Source organism: Astyanax mexicanus, chromosome 5, assembly GCF_023375975.1.
Source record: "Astyanax mexicanus isolate ESR-SI-001 chromosome 5, AstMex3_surface, whole genome shotgun sequence".
In the NCBI taxonomy this organism is placed as follows: Eukaryota; Metazoa; Chordata; class Actinopteri; order Characiformes; family Acestrorhamphidae; genus Astyanax; species Astyanax mexicanus.
In genome coordinates this window covers 8,016,316-8,039,767 of record NC_064412.1, presented here as the reverse complement: position 1 = coordinate 8,039,767, position 23,452 = coordinate 8,016,316, and the positions used below count along the sequence as shown (strand labels likewise).

At 37.3% G+C, this 23,452-nt stretch overlaps 1 protein-coding gene across 1 annotated transcript; it reads left to right on the top strand.

Moving 5' to 3' along the window:
- Nucleotides 1-3,736: 3,736 nt before the first annotated feature.
- On the top strand, nt 3,737-23,243 carry znfx1 (zinc finger, NFX1-type containing 1). Its single transcript, XM_049479435.1, has 15 exons — nt 3,737-3,832; nt 5,529-5,581; nt 6,242-7,617; nt 9,047-9,333; nt 9,431-9,672; nt 11,139-11,261; nt 11,445-11,593; nt 12,938-13,081; nt 13,366-13,480; nt 15,293-15,555; nt 17,269-17,408; nt 17,694-17,994; nt 19,442-19,552; nt 19,957-20,052; nt 20,743-23,243. Exons 2-15 carry the CDS (start codon nt 5,560-5,562, stop codon nt 23,188-23,190), a joined length of 5,817 nt encoding a protein of 1,938 aa, XP_049335392.1. The 5' UTR covers nt 3,737-3,832; nt 5,529-5,559; the 3' UTR covers nt 23,191-23,243.
- The last annotated feature ends 209 nt before the right edge of the window (nt 23,244-23,452 follow it).

The window sequence follows — 23,452 nt, the reverse complement described above, 5'->3', positions numbered from 1 at the left end:
AATTGGTACTTTTGGCAGTGTGGGCAGTGTGTCAAGTCCTGCTGGAAAATGAAATCCTCATCTTCATAATAGTTGTCCGCAGAGGGAAGCATCATTAATCATCAGTAAATTTAGCATTTTATTTGTAAATCAAGAAACCAGAGTCTGGAGGAAGTGTGGAGAGACACACAGTTCAAACTGCTTGAGGTCTAGTGTGAAGTTTCCACCAATCAGTGATGGTTTGGAGAGACATGTCATCTGCTGGTGTTGATCCACTGTGTTTTATTATCAAGTCTAAAGTCAGTGCAGTTTTGTTTTCCCGCTAAATCTTACAGCACGTCATGCTTCCCTTTGCTGACAACTTTTATGAAGATGCGGATTTCATTTTTCAGCAGGACTTGGCACACTGCCCACACTCCCAAAAGTACCAATTGATCTTATATATTATTCTAATTTTCTGAGACACTGATTTTTGTTTTTTTAGTAACTGTCTCAGAAGATAATATACGGTTCCAGTCTATAGCAGACCTCAATATATTACTCATAATTGACACCACTGAAAAATAAAGGCCAGATCAGCTGGCTGATGATCAGTCGAGGCATGTGGTAAAGACTTAATTCCTAATCAGACCACATCTGACAAAATAAAACTGTATATTGAGCAATATATTTAGTCCATTGAAAGTGTACAACTGTGGCGTTTCAGGGATTTTTAGACTTACAGAGAGTCTGTGGCTTCTCAAAAAAAATAAATAAATAAAAAGGAGTAAGTGTTAACATTTTAAGAAGATGTCAAGTCACACACATTTAATATGAATGTGTACTGCATAGCAGGCCAAAAACAGAATTCTGCAAAAAAAAGGATGCACACTTGAAATGCATCTCGGGTCAGCTGTTTCACAGGAAATATGTATGTTACTTTCTTAGTAGTGCATGAAAAAAAAGGATGTCACAGGATGTGGTGTGTTTGATGAGTCAGTTATGTTGAATTTTAGGCTTATTTTCTTGTTATAGTTTGTGTCAGCCCATGCCTGTTGGGGTTAAGGGTTTGGGACAGTTTCATTTATATCAAATAATGGCATGAAACTGTTATAAGTAAAAGTCAGGAAGTAAAATACAATGTACTGTAGTATCATTGAGGCTGAGTAATGAGACAGACACAGTCCCATTCGGCTCCTTTATTTAAACCAAAGTGAGAGACATACATGCAACGAGTAGTAATTATCTCTTTAAGATGGAAGTCTATTGGTGAAGACCTTATTCACCCTCTATCCTAACACCAATAGGGTAAATAACGCAGAGAGGAAAGAAAAAAGTTGAAGGAGACTTTCCTTAACTCCTTTATCGTTTATTTTGAAGACATTAAAGCTATACAGGAACATACATGGAATTATTTAGTAAATTAAAAAGGGTTAAGACAAACCAGAATATGTTTTACACTTTATTGTTCTAAGTATCACATTTGACTATGAGGACAGTGGTATTTTAATCTCAGTGTCTTCATGAGGGAGAGTCACCTGGAATAGTTTTCTCAGCGTCTTGAAGGAAGGAGTTCCTGGAGGTGCTGAACAATAATTGCAGCTTTTCCTTCACGCTGTGAAGCTCCAGCTCGTCCCAAATCATCAGGTTTAGATCAGGGGATTAATGTGGAGGACAATTTTTTTTTTCTTTATTACGTAATTCCATATGTGTCCCTTAATTGTTTACATGTATTTAATACTAATATACAATGAAGAAAATAAATACAGAAAACATTGAATCAGAAGGTGTGTCCAAATATTTCACTGGTACTATATATCTGTCCAATGTAATTTATTTTACTTCAATATTCGATAAAGAGGGTGCATTATTAATTTCATAATGTGTTTGATCATTTACTTCTCAAATAATTTTTCTCTTTTTTTTTTTAATCCCAAATTGTTGTTGCTGTGGTACCCCACGTATTTGGTTGGGTTTTGCAACTATGTTTGTTTGGACAGATTCCCCCACCTGGGCTGTGGATTTCTGCAGCTCCTCCACAGTGACCATGGGCCTCTTGGCTGCTTTTCTGACCAGTGCTTTCCTTTCTCCATTTGTCAGATTAGGTGTACAGACAGGTCTAGTTTGGTAGGTTTGCAGGTGTAGAATACTTTTCCGTTTTTGAATGATGGATTGTTTAATATGTTTTTATAACCTAACCCTGCTTTAAACTTCACAACTTTATCTCTGACCTGTCTAATGAGTTCCTTGGTCTTCATGATGCTGTTTGTTCACTAGTGTTCTCTAATAAACCACTAAGGCCTTCACAGAACAGGTGTGTCTATACAGAGACTAAATTACACACAGCTGTAGGACTCTATTAACTAGTTAATTTACTTTAGTACTTTTAGTAATTTTATTTGTAAGTTTCTCAGTAAAGGGGCGTGGATTCTTTTACATGTCACATTTTTCGGATTTTTGTTTGGTTCAAAATTTGAAAGCCATGTATCATTGTGGTTCTACTTTAATATGATGTGCTATTTTGTGTTGGTGTATTATTAAAAAACTCAAGAAAATACATGTAGGTTTATGGTTGTGAGGTGACAAAAACTAAAACTGTAAACTACTGTAACTGATGTAATTTTAAACACAAGAAGCTTATATGGAATCAGAGGTGATGTGAAAGGTTACTTTTGTTTTTATTTATTTATTTATTTATTTATTTTTGTATATGTACAGCACACTGGACTCAAACACTGCATTTATTACAGCATAATTTATTTATTTATTTATTTATTATATTTACAGCACACATGAGCTAAACACTGCATTTAATACTACATTTATATATACATATATATCTACAGCACACTAGAGTCAAACAATGCATTTAATACTGCATTTCTGTATTACAATTTATTTACGTTAAATATATACTGCACACTGGAGTCAATCACTGCATTATTTATTTATTTTAAATATGTACGGCACAGTGGGGTCAAACACGGCATTTAATACTGCATTTTTTTATATTATTATTTTATATGTTCAACACTCTCTAGTCAAACACTGCATTTAACACAGCATTATTTATTTATGTATTTATTTATTTATTTTAATATTTACAGCACACTGGAGTCAAACTATGCATTTAATGCTGCATTTTTCTTTATTATCATTCATTCATTCATTCATTCATTCATTCATTCATTCATTTATTTATTTATGTCCAGCACACTGGAGTCAAACACTGCATTTAATGCGGTATTTTATATATACATATAATGTGTAAAAAAATAATAATAATAAAAAATATATATATATATATATAAAATTATTATTATTATTATTATTATTATTATTATTATTTTTCTTACGTTTATTTACTTGAATATGTACAGGACACTAGAGTCAAACTCTGCATTTAAAACTGTTTTTATTGATGTATTTATAAATATTTGTATGTATCATTCATCCATTCATTCATCCATTTATTTATTTATTTATTTATTTATTTGTTTGTTTGTTTGTTAATTTAATGTACAGCACACACGGCATTTAAAGCCGCACTTAGTAACGCAGTTTTGCTTTTGTTTCTAGTTGGTTTCGGTTATGACTTATGTTTCGGGAACTCTCTCTCTCTCTCTCTCTCTCTCTCTCTCTATTCCTCTCTCTCTCTCTCTCTCTCTATTCCTCTCTCTCTCTCTCTATTCCTCTCTCTCTCTCTCTCTCTCTCTCTCTCTCTCTCTCTCTCTCTCTCTCTCTCTGTTCCTCTCTCTGTCTCTCTGTCTCTCTCTCTCTCTCTCGAAAACGAAACCTAGCGCTGTATTTAATCTCAGAGAGAAGCTCCGCTCCACAGAACAGCGAGAACGCAGACAGAGGAGCAGAAGAGCCGGTAAGTGACTCAGCAGCTCTAGAAAACATCACACCCACCACCTACTGTAGATACAGACCCTCTGATGAAGCATCACATTATTATTGTTATTATGAATGGGTATAGAGCTTCATAGGTCTGCTCTGTGTTCTGTACGTTATATACATATATCTATATACCTTATCTTTTTAAGATGTTTGCTCAACGTGGGCTACTGATAACATTAATGCCTCTGTTATTACTGTATTATAATGCTTATCTGTCACTTCCGTATGCTCTCCTCTATAAACCAGGCTCTGTGTTATAAGTTATATGTCTATTTTTAGACCCATTTCTGAGCTACTGTATGAGTAAAGTGCGTGCTATAATATATTCTGTTTTCTGCACGTTACTGTAAATAACCTGCATATTTTACACAAGCCGAATATAAATGTATATCCTACTGACAACATCCAACTCATACAAAAAAGAAGCCTTAGTGCTTCATATATCAACATTACATCATTTGTTAAGAAATGAATCTCTGCTGTCTGCCCCTTCAGGCAGCCTGTAGTATTACCATCCTCATCAATTAATCATGTCTGCAGCAGCAACCCAAATTACATAGATCTGTAATGTGAGAATGCCTACAGGTGCATCTCAGTATATTAGTCTATCATTGAAAAGTTACTTTATTTGAGTAATTCAGTTCACAGTGTGAATCTCAGATATTATATAGCTATATTACACCCAGAGTGATCTATTTTAAGCGTTTATTTTAGAGTATATAAGACCAATTGGTACTTTCGGCAGTGTGCCAAGCCTGCTGGAAAATGAAATCCACATTTCCATAAAAGTTGTCAGCAGAGGGAAAGAAACATGTGCTGTAAGGTTTTCCAGAAAACTTTCAGGAGACTTTGTACTTGATAAAACACAGTGGGCCAACACCAGCAGATGACATGTCTCTCCAAACCATCACTGATTATCAGTAAATTTTACATTTCATTTGTAAATCAAGGGAGCAGAGTCTGGAAAAAGAGTGGAGAGACACACAGTTCAAGCTTCTTGAGGTCTAGTGTGAAGTTTCCACCAATCAGTGATGGTTTGGAGAGTCATGTCATCTGCTGGTGTTGATCCACTGAGTTTTATTATCAAGTCTAAAGTCAGTGCAGTGATCTAATGTTTTGAGATGCACCTGTATTTGTTTCTTCTTTTTTTTAACACCAAACAATAGATTCCACTGTTCTGATTGGATTAAAACAATATTTTTTACATATAATAGTGTGTATTTTTATACTATGATGGCTTTCCTAAAATTTGATTAAACAATCACAATGTTACTTTGCTTAGAGTATTGCAATATATTGTGATGTATTCAATTGTAAGCCCTGTATTGTGATGTGTATCACATCGCCTAGTTCTTACCAATACACAGCCATATTAATTTATATATGAATATTCTTATTGTAATCTACATAATTTGTTGGTCTTATTTTATTGTGTGTATGTTGTTTTTTGTCATTCTTATTATTTATCTCTTTATTTGACTGCTTTGAAATTTAGTCTGTCCAGTTTATGAAATGCATTATTCTGTCTTAACCTGATTGAATTTTATTTATTTTTTCCCCTTTAAGTTGTAAATGCTCGGCTGCACTGACAATGAGGGTTACTCTTAATGTATTCCAAAGTGAAAATAAAGGTTAATTGATAGATTAATTGTTTGTTTTATCTCTTGAAGGAAATTTGCACAGAAGAGAAGTTGAAGAAGCATGGAGAATGGTCAAAGACGAGGTACCTCTCTCTCTCTCTCTGTCTCTCTCACTCAACTAGATTTAGATATATTTAGAACAATAAATAAAGCATGCCACCCTAATTTTAAACTGCACTTTTTTAGAGTATGTGATGTATATGCTGTTACAGGCATAACTTACAGGCTTTTTTTTATTAATGAAATTAAAACTTGACTGAAAGTCAGCTCTTCAGTTAAGAAAGAGAAAATGACCAAAATAAGTTTTTTTTTTTTACTGGAAGAGGCTGTGTGTCTTAGAAGCAGAAATTGGGCTTCTTTAGAACTAATCATGGGACTTACTTCCATGTTTTATAAGATGGTGGGATGGGGGGGTAATATAGGACTTGGCCTAAGCTTTTGTTCTTAATGGCTTTATTTTTTTCCCTTGAATTACTTTTACTTGTATACTTTAGGTAGTTTTGCAACCAGTACTTTTACACTTTTACTTAAAGAGTGAAAAAGAGTAAAAAGCTTGAGTTGATACTTCAACTTCTACAGAAGTATTTTAAATCCTACAAATCCTTAAATCTACAATATACTTCTACCTAAAGGAAAATTAATGTGAACCTTTGTTAACTCTGTGCTATAAAACACTTTGATCTGCATAGCTAATGTATAAAAAGTGCTAAAAAAATAATGATTTTTATTATTATTACCTGTAGGGGCAGGTGGAGGTTATAGAGGAGGTGGCAGAGGAAGAGGAGGTGCAGGAAGAGGAGGAGGAGGAGGAGGAGGCAGAGGACGAGAAGGTCCTGAAGGAGGAGGAGGCAGAGGAAGAGAAGGTCCTGAAGGAGGAGGAGGAGGAGGAGGCAGAGGAAGAGAAGGTCCTGAAGGACGAGGAGGAGGAGGAGGCAGAGGAAGAGAAGGTCCTGAAGGAAGAGGAGGAGGAGGTATCAGAGGAAGAGGAGGCAGAGATGGAAGACGAGGAGCAGGAAGAGCACCTGGCGGTGGTAGAGAAGAGGCTCAGAGAGGTGAGAGACGAGTAGAAAACGGAGGAAACCCAAGGCCAGATGTTCACAGGGAGAGAGAGAGGGGAGGAATGGCCCCAAGAGGAAGAGGAGCAAGGGAAGGAGGAAGAGGGGGGCGTGGGAGAGGGGGGAACAGCAGAGATGGTACCCCTGAGGTTCGCAGAATTGGGTATAAAACTTTGGAGGACCTCCTGCTGAAAGACTCTTCCGAGGTGGCCATCACTCTTTCCTCCAGTGCATCACTGAGGCTTCTTCTGGACGAGAGGACCATGCGCCAAGACCTCGTACAGCTGCTGTGCCAGGTTCTCTGCAAGGCCTTCCAGTCCAAGCATGACCGTAGAATAGTCCTCCATCTGGCTCAGGTGGTCAAGGATTCCGCCTTCTTGAAAACAGTGCTCCCTTACTACGTGACGGGGATGATGACTGACTCGCTCCCTGCCCGAAGGTTGCAGTACCCTCTGCATTTGGGCAACATCCTCAGCCTCCTAACTGACGTGGTTAGCATGTTCCCCTCCAGCTCTGTCCGTACAGTATCAATGCTGGTGGCTCTCTTGAAACCAGTGGTCAACCAGCTGCGAGCATCTGGCGTAGACATTAGCGCCACGGTTGAAGAGGACCTGGAGAAGATTCAAGCCATGGTGGACCACCTCCAAGAGAAAGCGAGAGATGGGACCCTGAGGTCAGACAACTACACCATTCTCCTAGGGAATGAAGAAGCTCCACCAGGGGAGGAAGACTTCAGGACCATAACCATCTACCCAACCCCTGAAGAGTTCCAAGGAAACCAGAAGCCTTTCTTGCGGCCCAATATCACGTCACAGAGGTACCCCAGCGCCCACGTCTACCTGGACACACATTTCAGGCTTCTGAGGGAAGACTTTGTGAGGCCGTTACGAGAAGGCATTCAGCAGCTGCTCCAGAGTCAGCAGGATGAAGCTCTCACCCGCGTACCAATGAGAAAGAGGCGATTCGATGACATCAGAGTCTACTTTGATACCCAGCTGGTTGTACCACTCTGCACTCCAAACGGCATTGCCTACAAAGTGAAGTTTGATGCACGGCCCCTTGAGGTGAGATTATAAGAAATAAACATTATTATTATTATTTTTATTATATACAGTACCAGTTAAGAGTTTGGACACACTTTAAATTTAAGTCATCAAAACAGTGAAGAAAAACTAAGTAGTTATTTAAAGTAGCACCTCTTACTTTGGATTTTCTCAGTCAGTTTTATGAGGTAGAGTCACCTAAAATGTGAACTTTCAGTTAACAGCTGTGCTGAACTCATCAAGAGTTAATTACTTGAATTTCTTGCCTCTTAATAATATGTTTGAGAGCATCAGTTGTAAAGTTGTAAAGAGGTAGAGTTACAGGTATACAGTGAATAGCTCTATTTGAGTAATGATCTAATCCAGATTATGAGAAGCAAGAACTACTCGACTAAGAAAAAAAATAATTTAAGAAAAGAAGGTCAATCAAGCTGAAAAATTTCAAGAACTTTGAAAGTATCCTTAAGTGTATTTAAAAAGACCTTCAAAAACGTTATGATGAAACTGGCTCTCATCAGGACTGCCCCAGGAACTGAAGAGTAAGAGTTACAAGTAAAAAGTTAAAAGCAAGTTAAGAGCAAGTTAAAAGCCCATTTAGATGAGAACCTGAAGGCTTCACAGAGTATTTTTTTAACACTTTTAAGTTACTACATGATTCCTTATATGTTCCTTCATAGTTTCTATGACTTCAGTATTTATTTACAATGTAGGAAAATCTAATGAAAAGGTGTGTCCAAATATATTGCTGGTATTTACACTTCACACTAAGTGGTAGCTTCTAGTTACAGCAGTCTAATTTGGAAAGTTCTGGCACTAAATGTTAGATTTGGAAAATATAGTTTCTGTTGGTGGGCTAAAGTAACTAGTTTTTATTTAGAACAGCTTTTAAAATCACATTTTCTGCACTTTTATGCATGTTTTATAAATTGTTGTTTATAGCCTACATTTCACACACGTGACATTATATATATATATATATATATATATTTATTTATTATTTATTTATTTATTTATTAAGTTATGTTCCCACCTCATAATGTCAGTAATATAAAACCCTTAACTCTTTAAAGTGTTTTTATGTGATATATATAATTGCTTTTCCAAATAATATCAATACACAATAGTCAATAAAATAAATAATAATAATTATGTAAATGAAAAAAAAAAAAAAAAAAACTGGAAAAAAACTGCCCCCTGGTGGATTATCCATGTAGTGCATTTTTTTTATTACTTGAGTAAACTACTCACAACACATTCCAAATGTAGTCATATATGCAAATTGTTCCTTATTTTAAAATTTAATTATTGGTTAAAAGGTCAAAAGACCACTCCAGTTACAGTATTGAATTTTCTGGTTATTATATTATTTTATAAACCAGATTAATTATGGTTTTATGTCTAATAAACGTAGATAGGAGCCAATAATAACTTTTTCTGCTCCGATTCACAGTTTGTGCGCTGGGAGAATTCCAAGCGGCTGATCTACGGGTCCCTGGTCTGTCTTTCTAAGGACAACTTTGAAACGTTCCTCTATGCTACGGTGTCTGACCGCGATCCCAAATTGCTGAGAAAAGGTGAAGTCCAGCTGAGTTTCTCTAAAGACAGCCGAGCCGAGCTGGCCAGGATGAAGGCCTCTCAGTCCTTTCTGATGGTGGAGACCACGGCTTACTTTGAGGCCTATCGCTACGTCCTGGTGGGGCTTCAGGAGCAAGAAGAGGAAGATCTCCCCTTTCAGGCGTACGTAGAGTTAAAATGCGGCTTTATGCTGTCTGTATGAGTGCCCTGGGAGTGAGTAAGGACATGTGTTTATTTGTGTTCCTGTTGAATCTTGTAGGTACATTGTGGAGTGTGACCCAGATGTCCATCCTCCAGCGTATCTTCCACAGTCCAGGGAAACATATGATCTCTCCTGCGTCGCAGCGGAGGGCCATAAGGACAGCATGAAACACGTTAACCCCCTGGATGAAGATGCCTGGCCAACTGAGGAGCAGCTGGGCCTGGATGAGAGCCAACTCCGAGCCTTTAAGCTGGCCCTTACTAAAGAACTGGCTATTATACAGGGACCACCCGGCACAGGTACAGGAATATAGCCCTGATTCTGGATCATTTTACTGGTCTAAGTACCATATTTGCACAATAAGGATTATAAGGCGCACTATCAATAAACGTATTTTTTTCTGATCTGTTTTCATACATAAAGTGCACTGGATTATAAGGTACATTTTAAGAGACACTAGTAAGGAACATGGGTGTCACGCCGTTTTCCTACTAACTCAGTAGGTCTTGCCGCTGGGTTGTGGTGGGGCTAACGAAGTTAAGGAAAGCTAAGCTTAGTTAAAACAACTAAACTGTAATTCTTAAAAATATATATATTTTAAAGTCAAATGAGCGCTGGATGTTAATCTACACAGATTTCTCTTCTGAAATCTATTTATTTGGGTGAGTAAAGCACTTCTGTTTATTTATAGCAAGCTTAAATTTCCATATTCCCACTAAGGCTAGCCATGGTTAGAGGCTAATGCTGACCGACAGCGCTACACTGAGGAACCCTAAGTGTTCTGGTAAGCCTGGGTGATATTAGCTGCATGGTGATATTAGCTGCATTCCACGTAGCTTGTTTTAACACGATAAATGTGCAGGCTACAGTCCGATATACTCACCTCTAAATGGCGAAAGAGCTAGTGATTAGCACAGTTAGCGGGTAATGCTAATGCTGCTCCAGATAGCTGTTTGGCCATAGATAGACCATCACTGGCTAAACTAATTATCAGGAATTTCTTATTACTGTTGAATTGAATTAGTTGTTGAATTCTGTATTCATATAATGCATGCTGATTATTGTAGGGAGATGACTTAGTGTAGATAAGAAAGAATACAAAATTTGGCGAACTGATGAGAATAAAGGTGTGATACTATGCTAGAAAATGTTACTTACACAACAAATTATACATTCAATACAAAAAAATCACAGGTTTATGCTTAGCTCAGATTATTTTTGCATTATTATTTAACAATAATTCTGACCTATTCTGTAATTACAATGAATTATTTGGCAATTCCAATGCAAAGGATTTTTTTTTTTACAGACTGACAAAGGGAACTACAAACAAAACTATAAATAAAACAAACAATAAATTAGACCAAAAAGGCAAACACACACGTTTACATACAGAACAGGTAGGTAGATTATGTCAAAAACAAATTCAACATCAGTGCAGACTTGTATGGGAGGATTGGAGGATTAAAAATTTAATCGTATCTTATTTTCACCGTGTATGGAAAAGGTCAACCATGTTTTGTAGCAAATTCCATTTCAATTAAACCTATCAATAATTGGGGGGGTTCTCTGAGCAAATACTCCAAATACTCTAAAGCGTCCTGGAATATATTTACAGGTAACCATCACTCTTATACTCATATACCTTTAACCTAATGTGTAAGTATCATAGGAGCATGAGAGTAAGGGACTTATTTAGGTTACTTGGTTTAAACTAGCATCAAATCCAGTGACAAACATTATATATTTATTTTTTTCTGTGTAGGAAAAACATATGTGGGACTAAAGATTGCAAAGGCTTTGCTGGAGAACTCGAAGGTGTGGTCTGATAATTCCCCAATGCTGGTGGTCTGCTACACTAATCATGCACTAGACCAGTTTCTGGAAGGTAAGGTTTCTTTTATTTTCTTTAGTAGTTTAAGTCCTATTAATCTGCATATTAGAAACAGTAACAGATTAATTTAAAAAGTATACACCGCATTTTTAGCCTGATGCTGCTGGTCATGATCATTTTAATTTAATGTCTGATCCTAACATTTTCATAAAAGACAAGATGTTGTGGTTATTTTAGGTATCCACAGCTTTATGAAGAACGGCATTGTACGTGTGGGAGGGCGTAGTAACAGTGAGATCCTGAAACCTTTTTCTCTGCGGGAGCTGAAGAGGACAAGAAACTTCCGCCGGGACCTTCCTTCGCACCTAAAGAAGGCCTTCAATGAGGTGAGACAGAACTCAAAAAATGTAAAATTATTAAAAAAAAATTAGACTATCATTGACAAGTTAGTTTATTTCAGTTTAATTCATTTCAAAATTTGAAATTAATATACTATATAGATATATTACACACAGAGTGATCTATTTTAAGCGTTAATTTCTTTTATTGTTATTGATTATGGCTCACAGGCAATGAAAACCCAAAAATCAGTATCTCAGAAAATGAGAAAATTATATAAGACCAATTGGTACTTTTGGCAGTGTGGGCAGTGTGCCAAGTCCTGCTGGAAAATGAAATCTGCATCTCCATAAAAGTTGTCAGCTGTAAGAATTTTCAGAAAAACAGTGCACTGACTTTGGACTTATCATTTTTAACTGAATTTCTGAAATAAAGTAACTTTTCATTAATACTCTACTTTTTGGAGATGCATTAGTATATATAACAGAGGGCTCTGTCACTATGATCCAAAGATCGCTGGTTCGAGTCCTGCGTCATGCCGCTTGCCATCAGCAGCCGGAGTCCGAGAGAGCACAATGGTGCCCTCTCCCATCATCATTCCTAGTGTGATGCTGGCCTGGGGTCTAACTTTATATATATATATATATATATACGTATATATATATATATATACGTATATATATATATATATATATATATATATATATATACGTATATATATATATATCAGAGAAGTGCTAGTCTTCACCTTCCTAGTGTTGAGGGCATACCTAGTGCTAGAATTAGTTTATATAAATGGAAATACGGTAATTGGGCCTTCCAAATTGAAGAAAAAAGAGGTAAAATTATAAATAACTTAAAAAAGTCTAATATACAGCTCTTTTACCAATTAAAAAAACCTATGGAATATAATCAAGAGGAAGATGGATGATCACAATCCATCAAACCAAACTAAACTGCTTGAATTTTTGCATCAGGAGTAAAGCAGCATAAAGTTATCCAAAAGCAGTGTGTAAGACTGGTGGAGGAGAACATGATGCCAAGATGCATGAAAACTGTGATTAAAAACCAGGGTTATTCCACCAAATATTGATTTTTGAACTCTTAAAACTTAATTTTTTTATTTATTTGAGAGAAATGTTAACTGTAGTTATAAAGTAGAATAAAACAACAGTGTTCATTTTACTCAAACATAAATAGAAATAAATAGAAAAATCAGAGAAACTGATTCTTAAACTGAAGTGATCTCTTCATTTTTTCCAGAGCTATAGTTGAGCTTGTTTATTAAGTATTAGACTATTTTTACGGCCTAGATCATCACAAATTATGCTCTTAAAATTTTGTTTTTTTTTGGATTTATGTCTTATTAGTATTATGTTACCATTTTCCAGATTTACTTGGATATGAGAGAGGCGGAAACAGAGATCCAGCAACAGTCGGCTCAGCTGGAGTGCAGTCTGCGTGGTGTCATTAACGAGCGCTTCCTGCAGCAGTACATACACTATCATCACTGGGATAGCCTGATCTTCATTCCGGTCAGTCTAAAAAAAAAAAACATTCTGCAGTGGTCTGATTTAATAAGACAAGTGAATGTGTATTAAAAGCAGTTCTATATTAAATACTATTTGGTTTGTTTAGTTATAATAAAAGTAACAATAGAACATGTAATAAATATGTTTCTTTTTGCTGTTGTTGATTAAAAAGACTGTAACAAAGAATATAAATCACTTATTTTTTGTACCACAATATGTTTTACATATAATCATGTGTTTGTGTGCGTATGTATATATGTATGTATGTATTTTTCTGTCTTGTTTAGATGATGAATGAATATGCACATGTAGGAGAGAAGCTGTCTGTGATGAAAGAGTGGCTTGGCCTTGGGGATTCTGTATTCCAGCAGGCAGAGCAGAATGGAGCCAATGGAAATGCAGGTGAGGCTATAAATACAATCCAGAGATCACATATAGAGAAATACAGTATCGGTCAAAAGTTTGGACACACCTCTTCTCATTTAATGTGGTTTTCTTTCTTTTTATTAAAGACTATATTAAAGCTATACAGAAACACATGTAGAATTATTCTGTAAAGAATATGTTTTATATAAGTAGCTCATTTATCTTTGAGGACAGTTCTGCTGGCTCTTGGTATTTTAATCTCAGTATCTTCATGAGGGAGAGTCACCTGGAATAGTTTTCTCAGCGCCTTGAAGGAAGGAGTTCCTGGAGGTGCTGAACAATAGTTGCTGCTTTTCCTTCACGCTCCAATTAAATCACCTCAAATCACCATCTGAGTTCATCAGGTGTAGATCAGGGGATTAATGTGGAGGAGAAACACTTTTTTTCAATGTTTACTACATAATTCGATATGTGTCCTTTTTTTGACGTCTGTAATAGTAATATACAATGTAGATGTTTGTCCAAACTTTTGATTAGTACTCTATGTATATTTAGCATTTGCTAGTGAGCTATAGTTAGAAGAACACCGCCTGGTTCCAGGTTTCTCCTGAATGCCCTCAGCAAATTGTACTAGATGCCTATGAAGAAAGCTTTGGAGATTATTTAATGGATACAGTGATGCATATAGACCTTCATACAGTATTTATGTATAATTTACTCATTTATATAAAAAGAAAGGCAGATATAAATTGTCACCATCCTGCCAATTTAAAGCCCCACTAGGTAGGATTTTCTTGATTTTTGATCTTTTTAAAGAAGTAAAATTACAGCTTGAAACTCACTGCAGCGCTGCATTGAGGTGTAATAGGAGGAATAGCGGTGCTCTCGTGTCTGTGCCGGAGCTCCTCTGAGCTCAAAACAGACTCTGTAAGTTTTCCGAGGCGTCCGCGACCGACGCTCGTGAGAACTGCGACCTGCTTTCCGACCTTTAGTTCTAACAGTTCTACAAGGACTACTGGTTCATTCTTTACAAACTAACATACAGACACTCTGGCAGAAGCTGGAAAGAGACCGAATATGTCTGTGAAAGCCAGAAAACGAGAAAGAGGAACTAATCCGCCTGAAACATTTATTACACTCTGCAACTGTAGGGGGAGCCCACGAGCACAAAATCTCAATCCTACCTAGTGGAGCTTTAAGTATCTAAATAGGACTTTTATTTCGTATAGTTACATCTTGGTTGGGTTTTAGTGGTTGTAAATAAATTAGAATTTAGATTCTCTGCCCGAGTAAATTATGTAATTGTTCTTCGTCTATTTTGGTTTAATGATTGAGCAGTGCATAGCCGTATTGCTATTTATTTTTTATTTTTTTTTGTGTGTGTTTTGTACTTATATAAGCTATAAGCTATAAGCACAATATAAAAAAGAAAATATTGTTTGTTTAGAAAACATGTTATATTTTCTATTCTAAAACCATGTTAAATGATTTTAGAGTAGAGAAAAGTCATGCAGGCATCATTCTTGCAGCCTAATTTGATAAAACTGATATTTAGGATCATTGTTCACAGTGTTTTTGTTTTAATATTTTGGAAATCTGTTCCTAATAAACATTGTTCCTAAATAATAGGTCTATGCTTCTTCAGTGTTGCAATGTACTTAACATTATTCTGAACAGATTTCGCTCATTCAAACAGCCCAAAAATATATAAAGAATACTAAAAAATGATTTCCATTTAATTTCTTTCTTTTTCTCAGAAAAGAGCAGTCTGAATGTAGTTTATTAGTAGAGCTTTATTTGTACTATCCAGTGTTGAATGAAAGACTCTTTTATATTTCCTCTCACTAGATGTGAATGAGGATGGTGTGGCAGCAGAGGAAGAGGCGCTTTTGGAAGTGGATGAGGAGGCGAATCTGATGCAGGCTGACAGGATTCTGGAGGATGCTGAACCATGGGGTCGAGATCCTCACGAGCGCAGAAGACAGGAGAGGGACTTAGCAGAACTAGCTGATCTCATGCTGGCCATGAACCTGGACCAGGCTGAGAATCAGCCACCACATCAGCAGGGTCATGGACCGGAACTGGACCCTGCTGCTGAAGAGATTTGGGAGGTATAATACACTTTTAACACTGTGATATTAAAGCAAAAATAATCATTTTGGCAGTAGTTGCTCATTACAACATTATAATTTCTCCTTGTAAATCAATGAATTCAGTTAATGTATTAGGTTAATTATTTATTCTGTTTATTTATGTAAAAGTAGCAGCAGTCCTTATGCTATTTTTTTGAGTAGAAAGGGGACAAATATTCAATATTTTTCCCATTGCAGCCATTGCTGTCACCTCTAATATATAATTTTTTATAAACAGAGTGGTCTGGTAGGTTTGTGCCTTTATTTATGGACGGACACTTTAAACAAATCTGAAGAATATTCCTTCAGAATGAGGACCTCCCGAACATAGGTCCTCCAGTAAGTCATAATAATGAGAAACTAACTCATAATTATGAAATACTAAGTCATAATAATGAGACCTAATAATATTCTCGGAATAATGACTTAGTATCTCATCTCATAATGGCTAAGTATCTAATAATAATGACTTAGTATCTAATAATAATGATTGTGTATGTCACAATAATGACTTAATATCTCATAATAATGACTTTGTATCTCATAATAATCATTTAGAAGCTCATACTTATGATTTAGTATATCATTAATTAAGAATCTCATGACTTATTATCTCATAATAACGTCTTAAAATCAATTATGACTAACTACCTCAACATGACTCATAATAACAACTTAGTATTGCATAATTGTGACTTACCATCTCATAATAATGACTTAGTATCTCGTAATTATAATGCAGTACCTCATTATTACTTTTTGTCCTGTAACAACTTAGTGTCTCATAACAATTTCTTAGTATCTAATAATTATTATTAACTACATTAGAATGACTTAGTATCTCATAATAATGACTTAGTATTTCATAAGCATGACTTTGTATCACATGACTTGGTATCTAATAATAATGACTGTGTATGTCATAACAATGACTTAGTATCTCATAATAATGACTTTGTATCTCACAACAATGACTTAGTATCTCATAATTATGATTTTAATATATCATGAGCTAGTATCTCATCACTAATTATCTCATAATAATGTCTTAATATCATATAATTATGACTAAGTACCTCAACTTGACTCATAATACCAAACTTAGTATAATACGCAAAACTGTGACTTACCATCTCATAATAATGACTTAGTATCTCGTAATTATAATGCAGAACCTCATAATTACTTTTTGTCTCATAACAATGACTTAGTATCTTATAGTTATTACTAACTACCTTAGAATGACTTAGTATCTCATAATAATGACTTAGTATCTTATAGTTATTACTAACTACCTTAGAATGACTTAGTATCTCATAATAATGACTTAGTATTTCATAAGCCTGACTTTGTATCACATGACTTAGTATCTCATAATAATGACTTAGTATCTCATAAGCATGACTAAGTATCTCATAATAATGACTTATTTAATAATAATGACTAATATCTCATATTTATGACTTCATATCTCACAGTAGTGACTTAGTTTCTTATTATTATGGCTTACTGGAGGGCCCTAATTCTTAAATAGGGCTTTCATACTTTTGAAATGTATGAATTTTGAAAAAATATGAACTATATTTAATTTAGCATTTTTTTCATACCTTAAGTATCGACTTATGAGAAGTGTGTTTATTTTATTATCTGTGGTGTTTACCTTTCTGTCTGTGTGTGTGTGTGTGCACACAGGTGCAGCAGCACCAGAAGAAGAAGATGAAGAAGATGGTCCAGAAAGAGCTAAGAAAGAGTTCAACCATGAGTGAAGAAGAAGAGGAGCAGGTGATGAACGTATGGCAGCTCACGCTAAAAGACAGATGGAAACTTTATCGGTAATTACACACAACAACGAACAAAAGCAGGAGCCACACCTTGCAGTTATTGTGGAAACTGTGTGTTAATGCTTTGGCCAGTAGATGGCAGCGTCTGTTCAGAAAAAAAAATATATAGAAAGAAACTGGAGGTTTGAGGTTGGAGATGTTCTCTTAAGTTTCAAGACGCGGGCCAGTCAAGGTTAATGACTTGACTTAATTCCAACACTTCATCCTTGTTCATCGTGTCTTCTTTCTCTCTCTCTCTCTCGCTGTCTCTCTCTCTGTCTCTCTCTCTTTGTGCAGTCTGTGGGTGCAGCGGTACCGGACTGACCTTCGTACGAAAACTCTTCAGGCTGAACAAGTCTATCAAGAAGCTGCCGAGCGCCTTGCGGAAATCCGCCGGCGGGAGGATCTGTGCGTGCTCGTGCAAGCCAAAGTCATCGGCATGACCACCACAGGCGCTGCCAAATACCGGCAGGCCCTGCAGGAGCTTCGGCCCAGGCTGGTAATTGTGGAGGAGGCAGCTGAAGTGCTGGAGGCCCACACCATTACAACACTCAGCCGAGACTGCCAGCACCTGATCCTGATTGGAGATCACCAACAGGTACAATCACCATATATTATATTATATATACTACATTTTAAAATCTTAAAATTAAAAAAAAAGTAAAATACCTGAACTTCACACTGTTTGTTGTGCTGGAAACTCCACAGTAGTGCTCTTGCCAATTAAGTATATAAAATCATTTACAATCAATTTTATTTTGTATAGTTACACCTTGGTTGTGTTTCACTGGTTGTAAATAAAAAAACAAGAAATTCATTCCACCTCAGTTTTTTTCTCTTTCTCAGAAGAGAGCAGTCTAAATGTAGTTTATTAGTAGAACGTTCACAATTAGCTTTATCATTTTATTTAGTATCTCATAATTATGTTTTAGTATATCATGACTTAGTATCTCATAATTATAATCTAGTATATCATGACCTAGCATCTCATGATAATGATTTAGTATCTCATAATTATGATTTACACTGTATTTAACTTGTAAATTGGTCCCTCAGCAAACCCTGACTTCAATATAGTTTAAATCAAATATTCCATAGTTTCATTCCGTGATTATTCCTCATCAATGAAAGGGGCTGTACTGTTGTCGGTTGTCTCTATGTACCAAATAAATTCAGATATATGTAAAAAATAATGAATATAATTTTAAAAAAGTTACTTTATTTCAGTGATTCAATGTGAAACTCTATTATGGCAGTATATAGATGTATTACACACAGAGTGATCTATTTTAAGATTATTTGATTTCTTTTATTGTTGATGATTACAGCCAATGAAACCCCAAAAATCAGTGTCTCAGAAAATTAGAATATTATATAAGACCAATTGGTACTTTTGGCAGTGTGGGCAGTGAGCCAAGTCCTGCTGGAAAATGAAATCCAATAAAAATTGACAGCAGATAGCAGATGACATGTCTCTTCCAACCTTCACCGATCCGTGAATTTTACATTTAATTTGTAAATCAAGGGAGCAGAGTCTGGAGGAAGAGTGGAGAGACACACAGTCCAAACTGCTCGAGGTCTAGTGTGAAGTTTCCACCAATCAGTGATGGTTTGGAGAGACATGTCATCTGCTGGTGTTGATCCACTCTGTTCTATCATGTCCAAAGTCAGTGCAGTGTTTTCCCCATTTAATTTTATTCAGTGAAGGTGAAAGGGAGTGGAGACATGCCCAGTATGTAAACCTAAGGTGTAAAGTGTAAACAAATTAATTAGATTGTATTTTCAAAATCACAATGGGGTAATGCAAAACGTTACTTTAATTAGGTTGGAAAAACCTTATGCACTATGATTAGATAAACTGGGTGTGAAAACACAAAAACACAAGTGCAATTAAACCCCAAAACTAATATTCAAACCATTAAGTGTAGAGTATGTTTTAGCTTGTGTGATATCATGAACTCATGGGATATCTGAACTCTATTCTCAGTGTATTCTCTAAATCTGTGAAGGACTGATTTGATTTTGGCTCACTCTTCTGTTCACAGCTCAGACCCAGTGCCACGGTGTACGAACTGGCCAAGAATTTCAACCTGGAGGTCTCCATGTTCGAGAGACTTGTTAACAGAGAATTTCCCTACGTCAGGCTTAACTACCAGGTGCGTTTTTGTACCTTCAAACATCAACAACCTCATCTCATGAGTAAAATACACTATATTGCCTAAAATATTGGCTGATTCATCCAAATAATTTATAGAATTGATATAAATATTCTGGGTTCGACACAGGTTTGATCCTGTTTCGAGGAGCGGTGTGTTTATTTTTTCCTTTCTTCTTCTTTGAGATCAACTCTTCTTCAATTGGGTTCAACAACCCTCTGGGCTGGAGAGCTGCTAATCTGTAGCACTCTGTCCCATAACACTTCATTTTACAAAACAGAATTTTTTTTTTTTGTGGCCCACCACGTAATGGCTTGGAAAATATAACTAAATTACAGACCCCTGTATAATCAATTGAGTATTGTATTTAATTGTATTAATTTTTTATTTTGTTGTTATTATAGCATCGAATGAGGCCAGATATCGCTCGTCTGTTGACTCCACATATCTACTCAGAACTAGAGAACCACCCCTCTGTGTTGGAGTATGAGGATGTCAAGGTCAGACACAAACACATCTCTTTTCTTTATTTATAATTAGGGCTGGGTATTGTTTTAAAATGTTCAATACCAGTACCGCTACGGTACCTTGAATTCGGGACCTATAGCCAAACAGTACTTTTTTCAAAACCAAAAAAATAAAAAAAATACAATAATGGATTATTATTCTCACACAACCTGTTTATTTAACAGTCGTCATGAGAGGCTACCATACTTTTGGATCTTGTTGTAACAAAAAAAAAAAGCATGACTGTGGCACTTTATTAAGAGCAAAAACAACAACATTCCTGCTAAGAATTGAAATATTACTGGATGTATTTCAGTTTGCAAGAGTTTTTATTCCTTTGTTTTAGAAAAATTAGTTTATTAATTCTATTTATGCTGGAATTTCCCAGTATTATTGTGAAGGAACAGTAATTATAGTGTAGTGAGGTTTAGGTCATTTTGTACATTTGGCACGTTTATGCTCCTTTCATGCATTAAAGTATTAAAAAAAACAGGCACATAATTTTTTATTTATTTTTTTTTTTTTAGACCTTTCGGTACTCTGTAGTACCGAGACATTTTGGTCGGTGCCTTTTTGGTATCGAATTTTGATACCCAGCCCTATTTATAACTCTATAATAACACAATTGTTATGTGGCATGCTTATTGAGAAAAATATCATCAACATTTTTATCTTATCTGTAGGGGATTTTTACAAACCTTTTCTTCATCGACCACAAGTCCCTCGAGGTGGAAATAAAGGACAATAAAAGTCATCAGAACCTTTTCGAGGCTCATTTTGTGGTGGCCCTGTGTCGCTACCTGTTGCGTCAAGACTACCAGCCCTCTCAGATCACCATCCTTACCACCTACACTGGGCAGCTCTTCTGCTTGAAAAAACTCATGCCCTCCAAGGAGTTCTCAGGGGTCAATGTTCATGTTGTCGACAAGTACCAAGGGGAGGAGAATGACATTGTCATCTTGTCGCTGGTGCGCAGCAACTTGGAGGGCAGGGTTGGATTCCTGCAGATACCGAACCGTGTTTGCGTAGCGCTTTCCCGTGCGAAGAAGGGACTCTACTGCATTGGGAACATGGAAATGTTTAGCAAGGTGAAGCTGTGGAGTGGGATCCTTCACACTCTGAGAGAGAAAGGTCAGGTAGGTCGAGCTTTGACGTTGAGTTGTCAGAACCACCCAGAAAAGCGGACCTTGGTGTCCTCTTCTTATGACTTCGAGAAGGAGGTCCCAGAAGGAGGGTGCAACAAGCCCTGTGAATTCCGCCTTGACTGTGGCCATGTGTGCATCCGCATGTGCCACCCGTACGATGTTGATCACAAAAAGTACAGGTGCAACAAGGACTGCCCTAAGGTGCTGTGCGAACTTGGCCACAGATGCACTCGTAAATGCTATCAGGAGTGTCGTAAATGTGAGGTACTTTTGGAAAAGATCATTCCACAGTGCCAGCACATACAAAAGATGCTATGCCACCAGGAGCCTGAACTTTTTGTGTGCCAGGAACCCTGTCAGAAGATGCTGAGCTGTGGTCATCAATGCCAAGCAAGTTGCGGAGAGCCATGCACAACCTTCTGCCAGGTCATTGTTCCCATGACTCTTAAATGTGGCCACACCCAGGATGAAGCATGCGGCACCTCTGAGAATGTCACAGGGCAGCTGAACTGCAGAAACAAATGTAAAACAGTCCTAAAATGTGGGCACCCTTGCCCCGGCACCTGCCACGAATGCTTCCAAGGTCGCCTCCACAGGTCATGTAGGCATAAATGCCAGCATATTCTTCCCTGTTCACATCAGTGCCGCGTGCCTTGCTCAAGGGGCTGCCCACCGTGCACACTCCCTTGTGAGAACCGATGTGTTCACAGTGCATGCAAGAATAAATGCGGGCAGCCATGTGCTCCTTGTGCTGAACCCTGTCAGTGGCAATGCCCTCATCAAAGATGTAGCAAACTGTGCCATGAGCCATGCGATCGCCCGCCATGTTCGGAGAAATGCGACAAACAGTTACCCTGTGGGCATCCCTGCATCGGGCTTTGTGGCGACTCCTGTCCAAACAAGTGCCGCATTTGCCACCGCGACGAAGTGACTGAGATCTTCTTCGGTAGTGAAGATGAGCCAGATGCTCGCTTCATCCAGCTAGACTGCGGTCACATCATTGAGTCCACTGCCATGGACCATTACATGAGCATGGATGAAGACAAAGCAGCCAGTCTTGACCAGCTGGCAATCCGTCTGAAGGAGTGTCCCAGGTGCCGCCAACCCATTCGCAAGAACACGCGCTACGGCACCCATGTCAACCGCAGTCTGGCAGAGATCGAGAAGGTGAAGGAGCGGATCAATGGATCACAGTCTGACATTAAGCAGAAGCAGGAGGAGCTCAAGATGCTTCTAAAGAGTAAGTTCAGGCTTATGGATTACCTTCCAGAAGACTATGAAAGGATCAGGGAGAGACTTCAGAAGTCTAACCTGTCTCTCCAAGACCTCTTGCACCAGGAGAACTTGATATCTGTCCTTGAGAGTCTTGGGGAGCTGATAAAGACGCAAGAGGATTACATGTCTCCTGATAGGGGTCATTTTTTCTTGCGGCGTGTTAACGAGTGCCTCAAATTTCTGCACGATGCTTCCCAGAGATTCTCAGAGCAGCAAGTTGAAGATCTCGAGCGTGAAATGAAGAGGCTCTCCTTTCTAGCTGATCTCAATGTCCGCTGCAAGAAGGCTGATTTCCAAGCACTTGGGGTCAGAGTTAATCGAAAGGTGAGACAGGCACGAGAGATTCTGGAGGACACTCAGCCATTCACTGAGAAGAATGAGCTGGAAGTGAAGGGCATTTTAAAAGAGCTTGATGCCGAACTCCCACGTAGTGGTCTGGGGATCAGCGATGATGAGAGAAAGATGATTGTCAATGCCATGAATATGAACCGGGGCCACTGGTTTAAGTGCCCCAATGGCCACATATATGCGATTGGAGACTGTGGAGGTGCCATGGTAAGTCGCAAGTGTCCCAATTGCGATGCTCAGATTGGTGGCGCCAATCATACTCTCACTGCGGGTAATACTGTTGCCAGTGAGATGGATGGAGCACAACATGCTGCCTGGTCAGAACAAGCCAATTTGCTTAACTTTGACCCCAGGGATCTTTGAATTCGTATACTGTTTACTGTCTGTTCTAGCGATATCAAAGTAAACGTGAATTACTGTATTTCATTAAACCTAAAATGTCTTTCTTTATGCAAGCACTAAAAGATAAGCAGATATGAAGAACCTAATCAAACAAAATAAGACAAAATAAATCGACTTTCTTTATTGAGAAAATCTAATATTGTCTATCCGATCATTGGATGATTAATATAGACTTCACATCAGAAGCTCAGAGGGCAAAGTTTTTTTTCCTAATTTTTGTTTG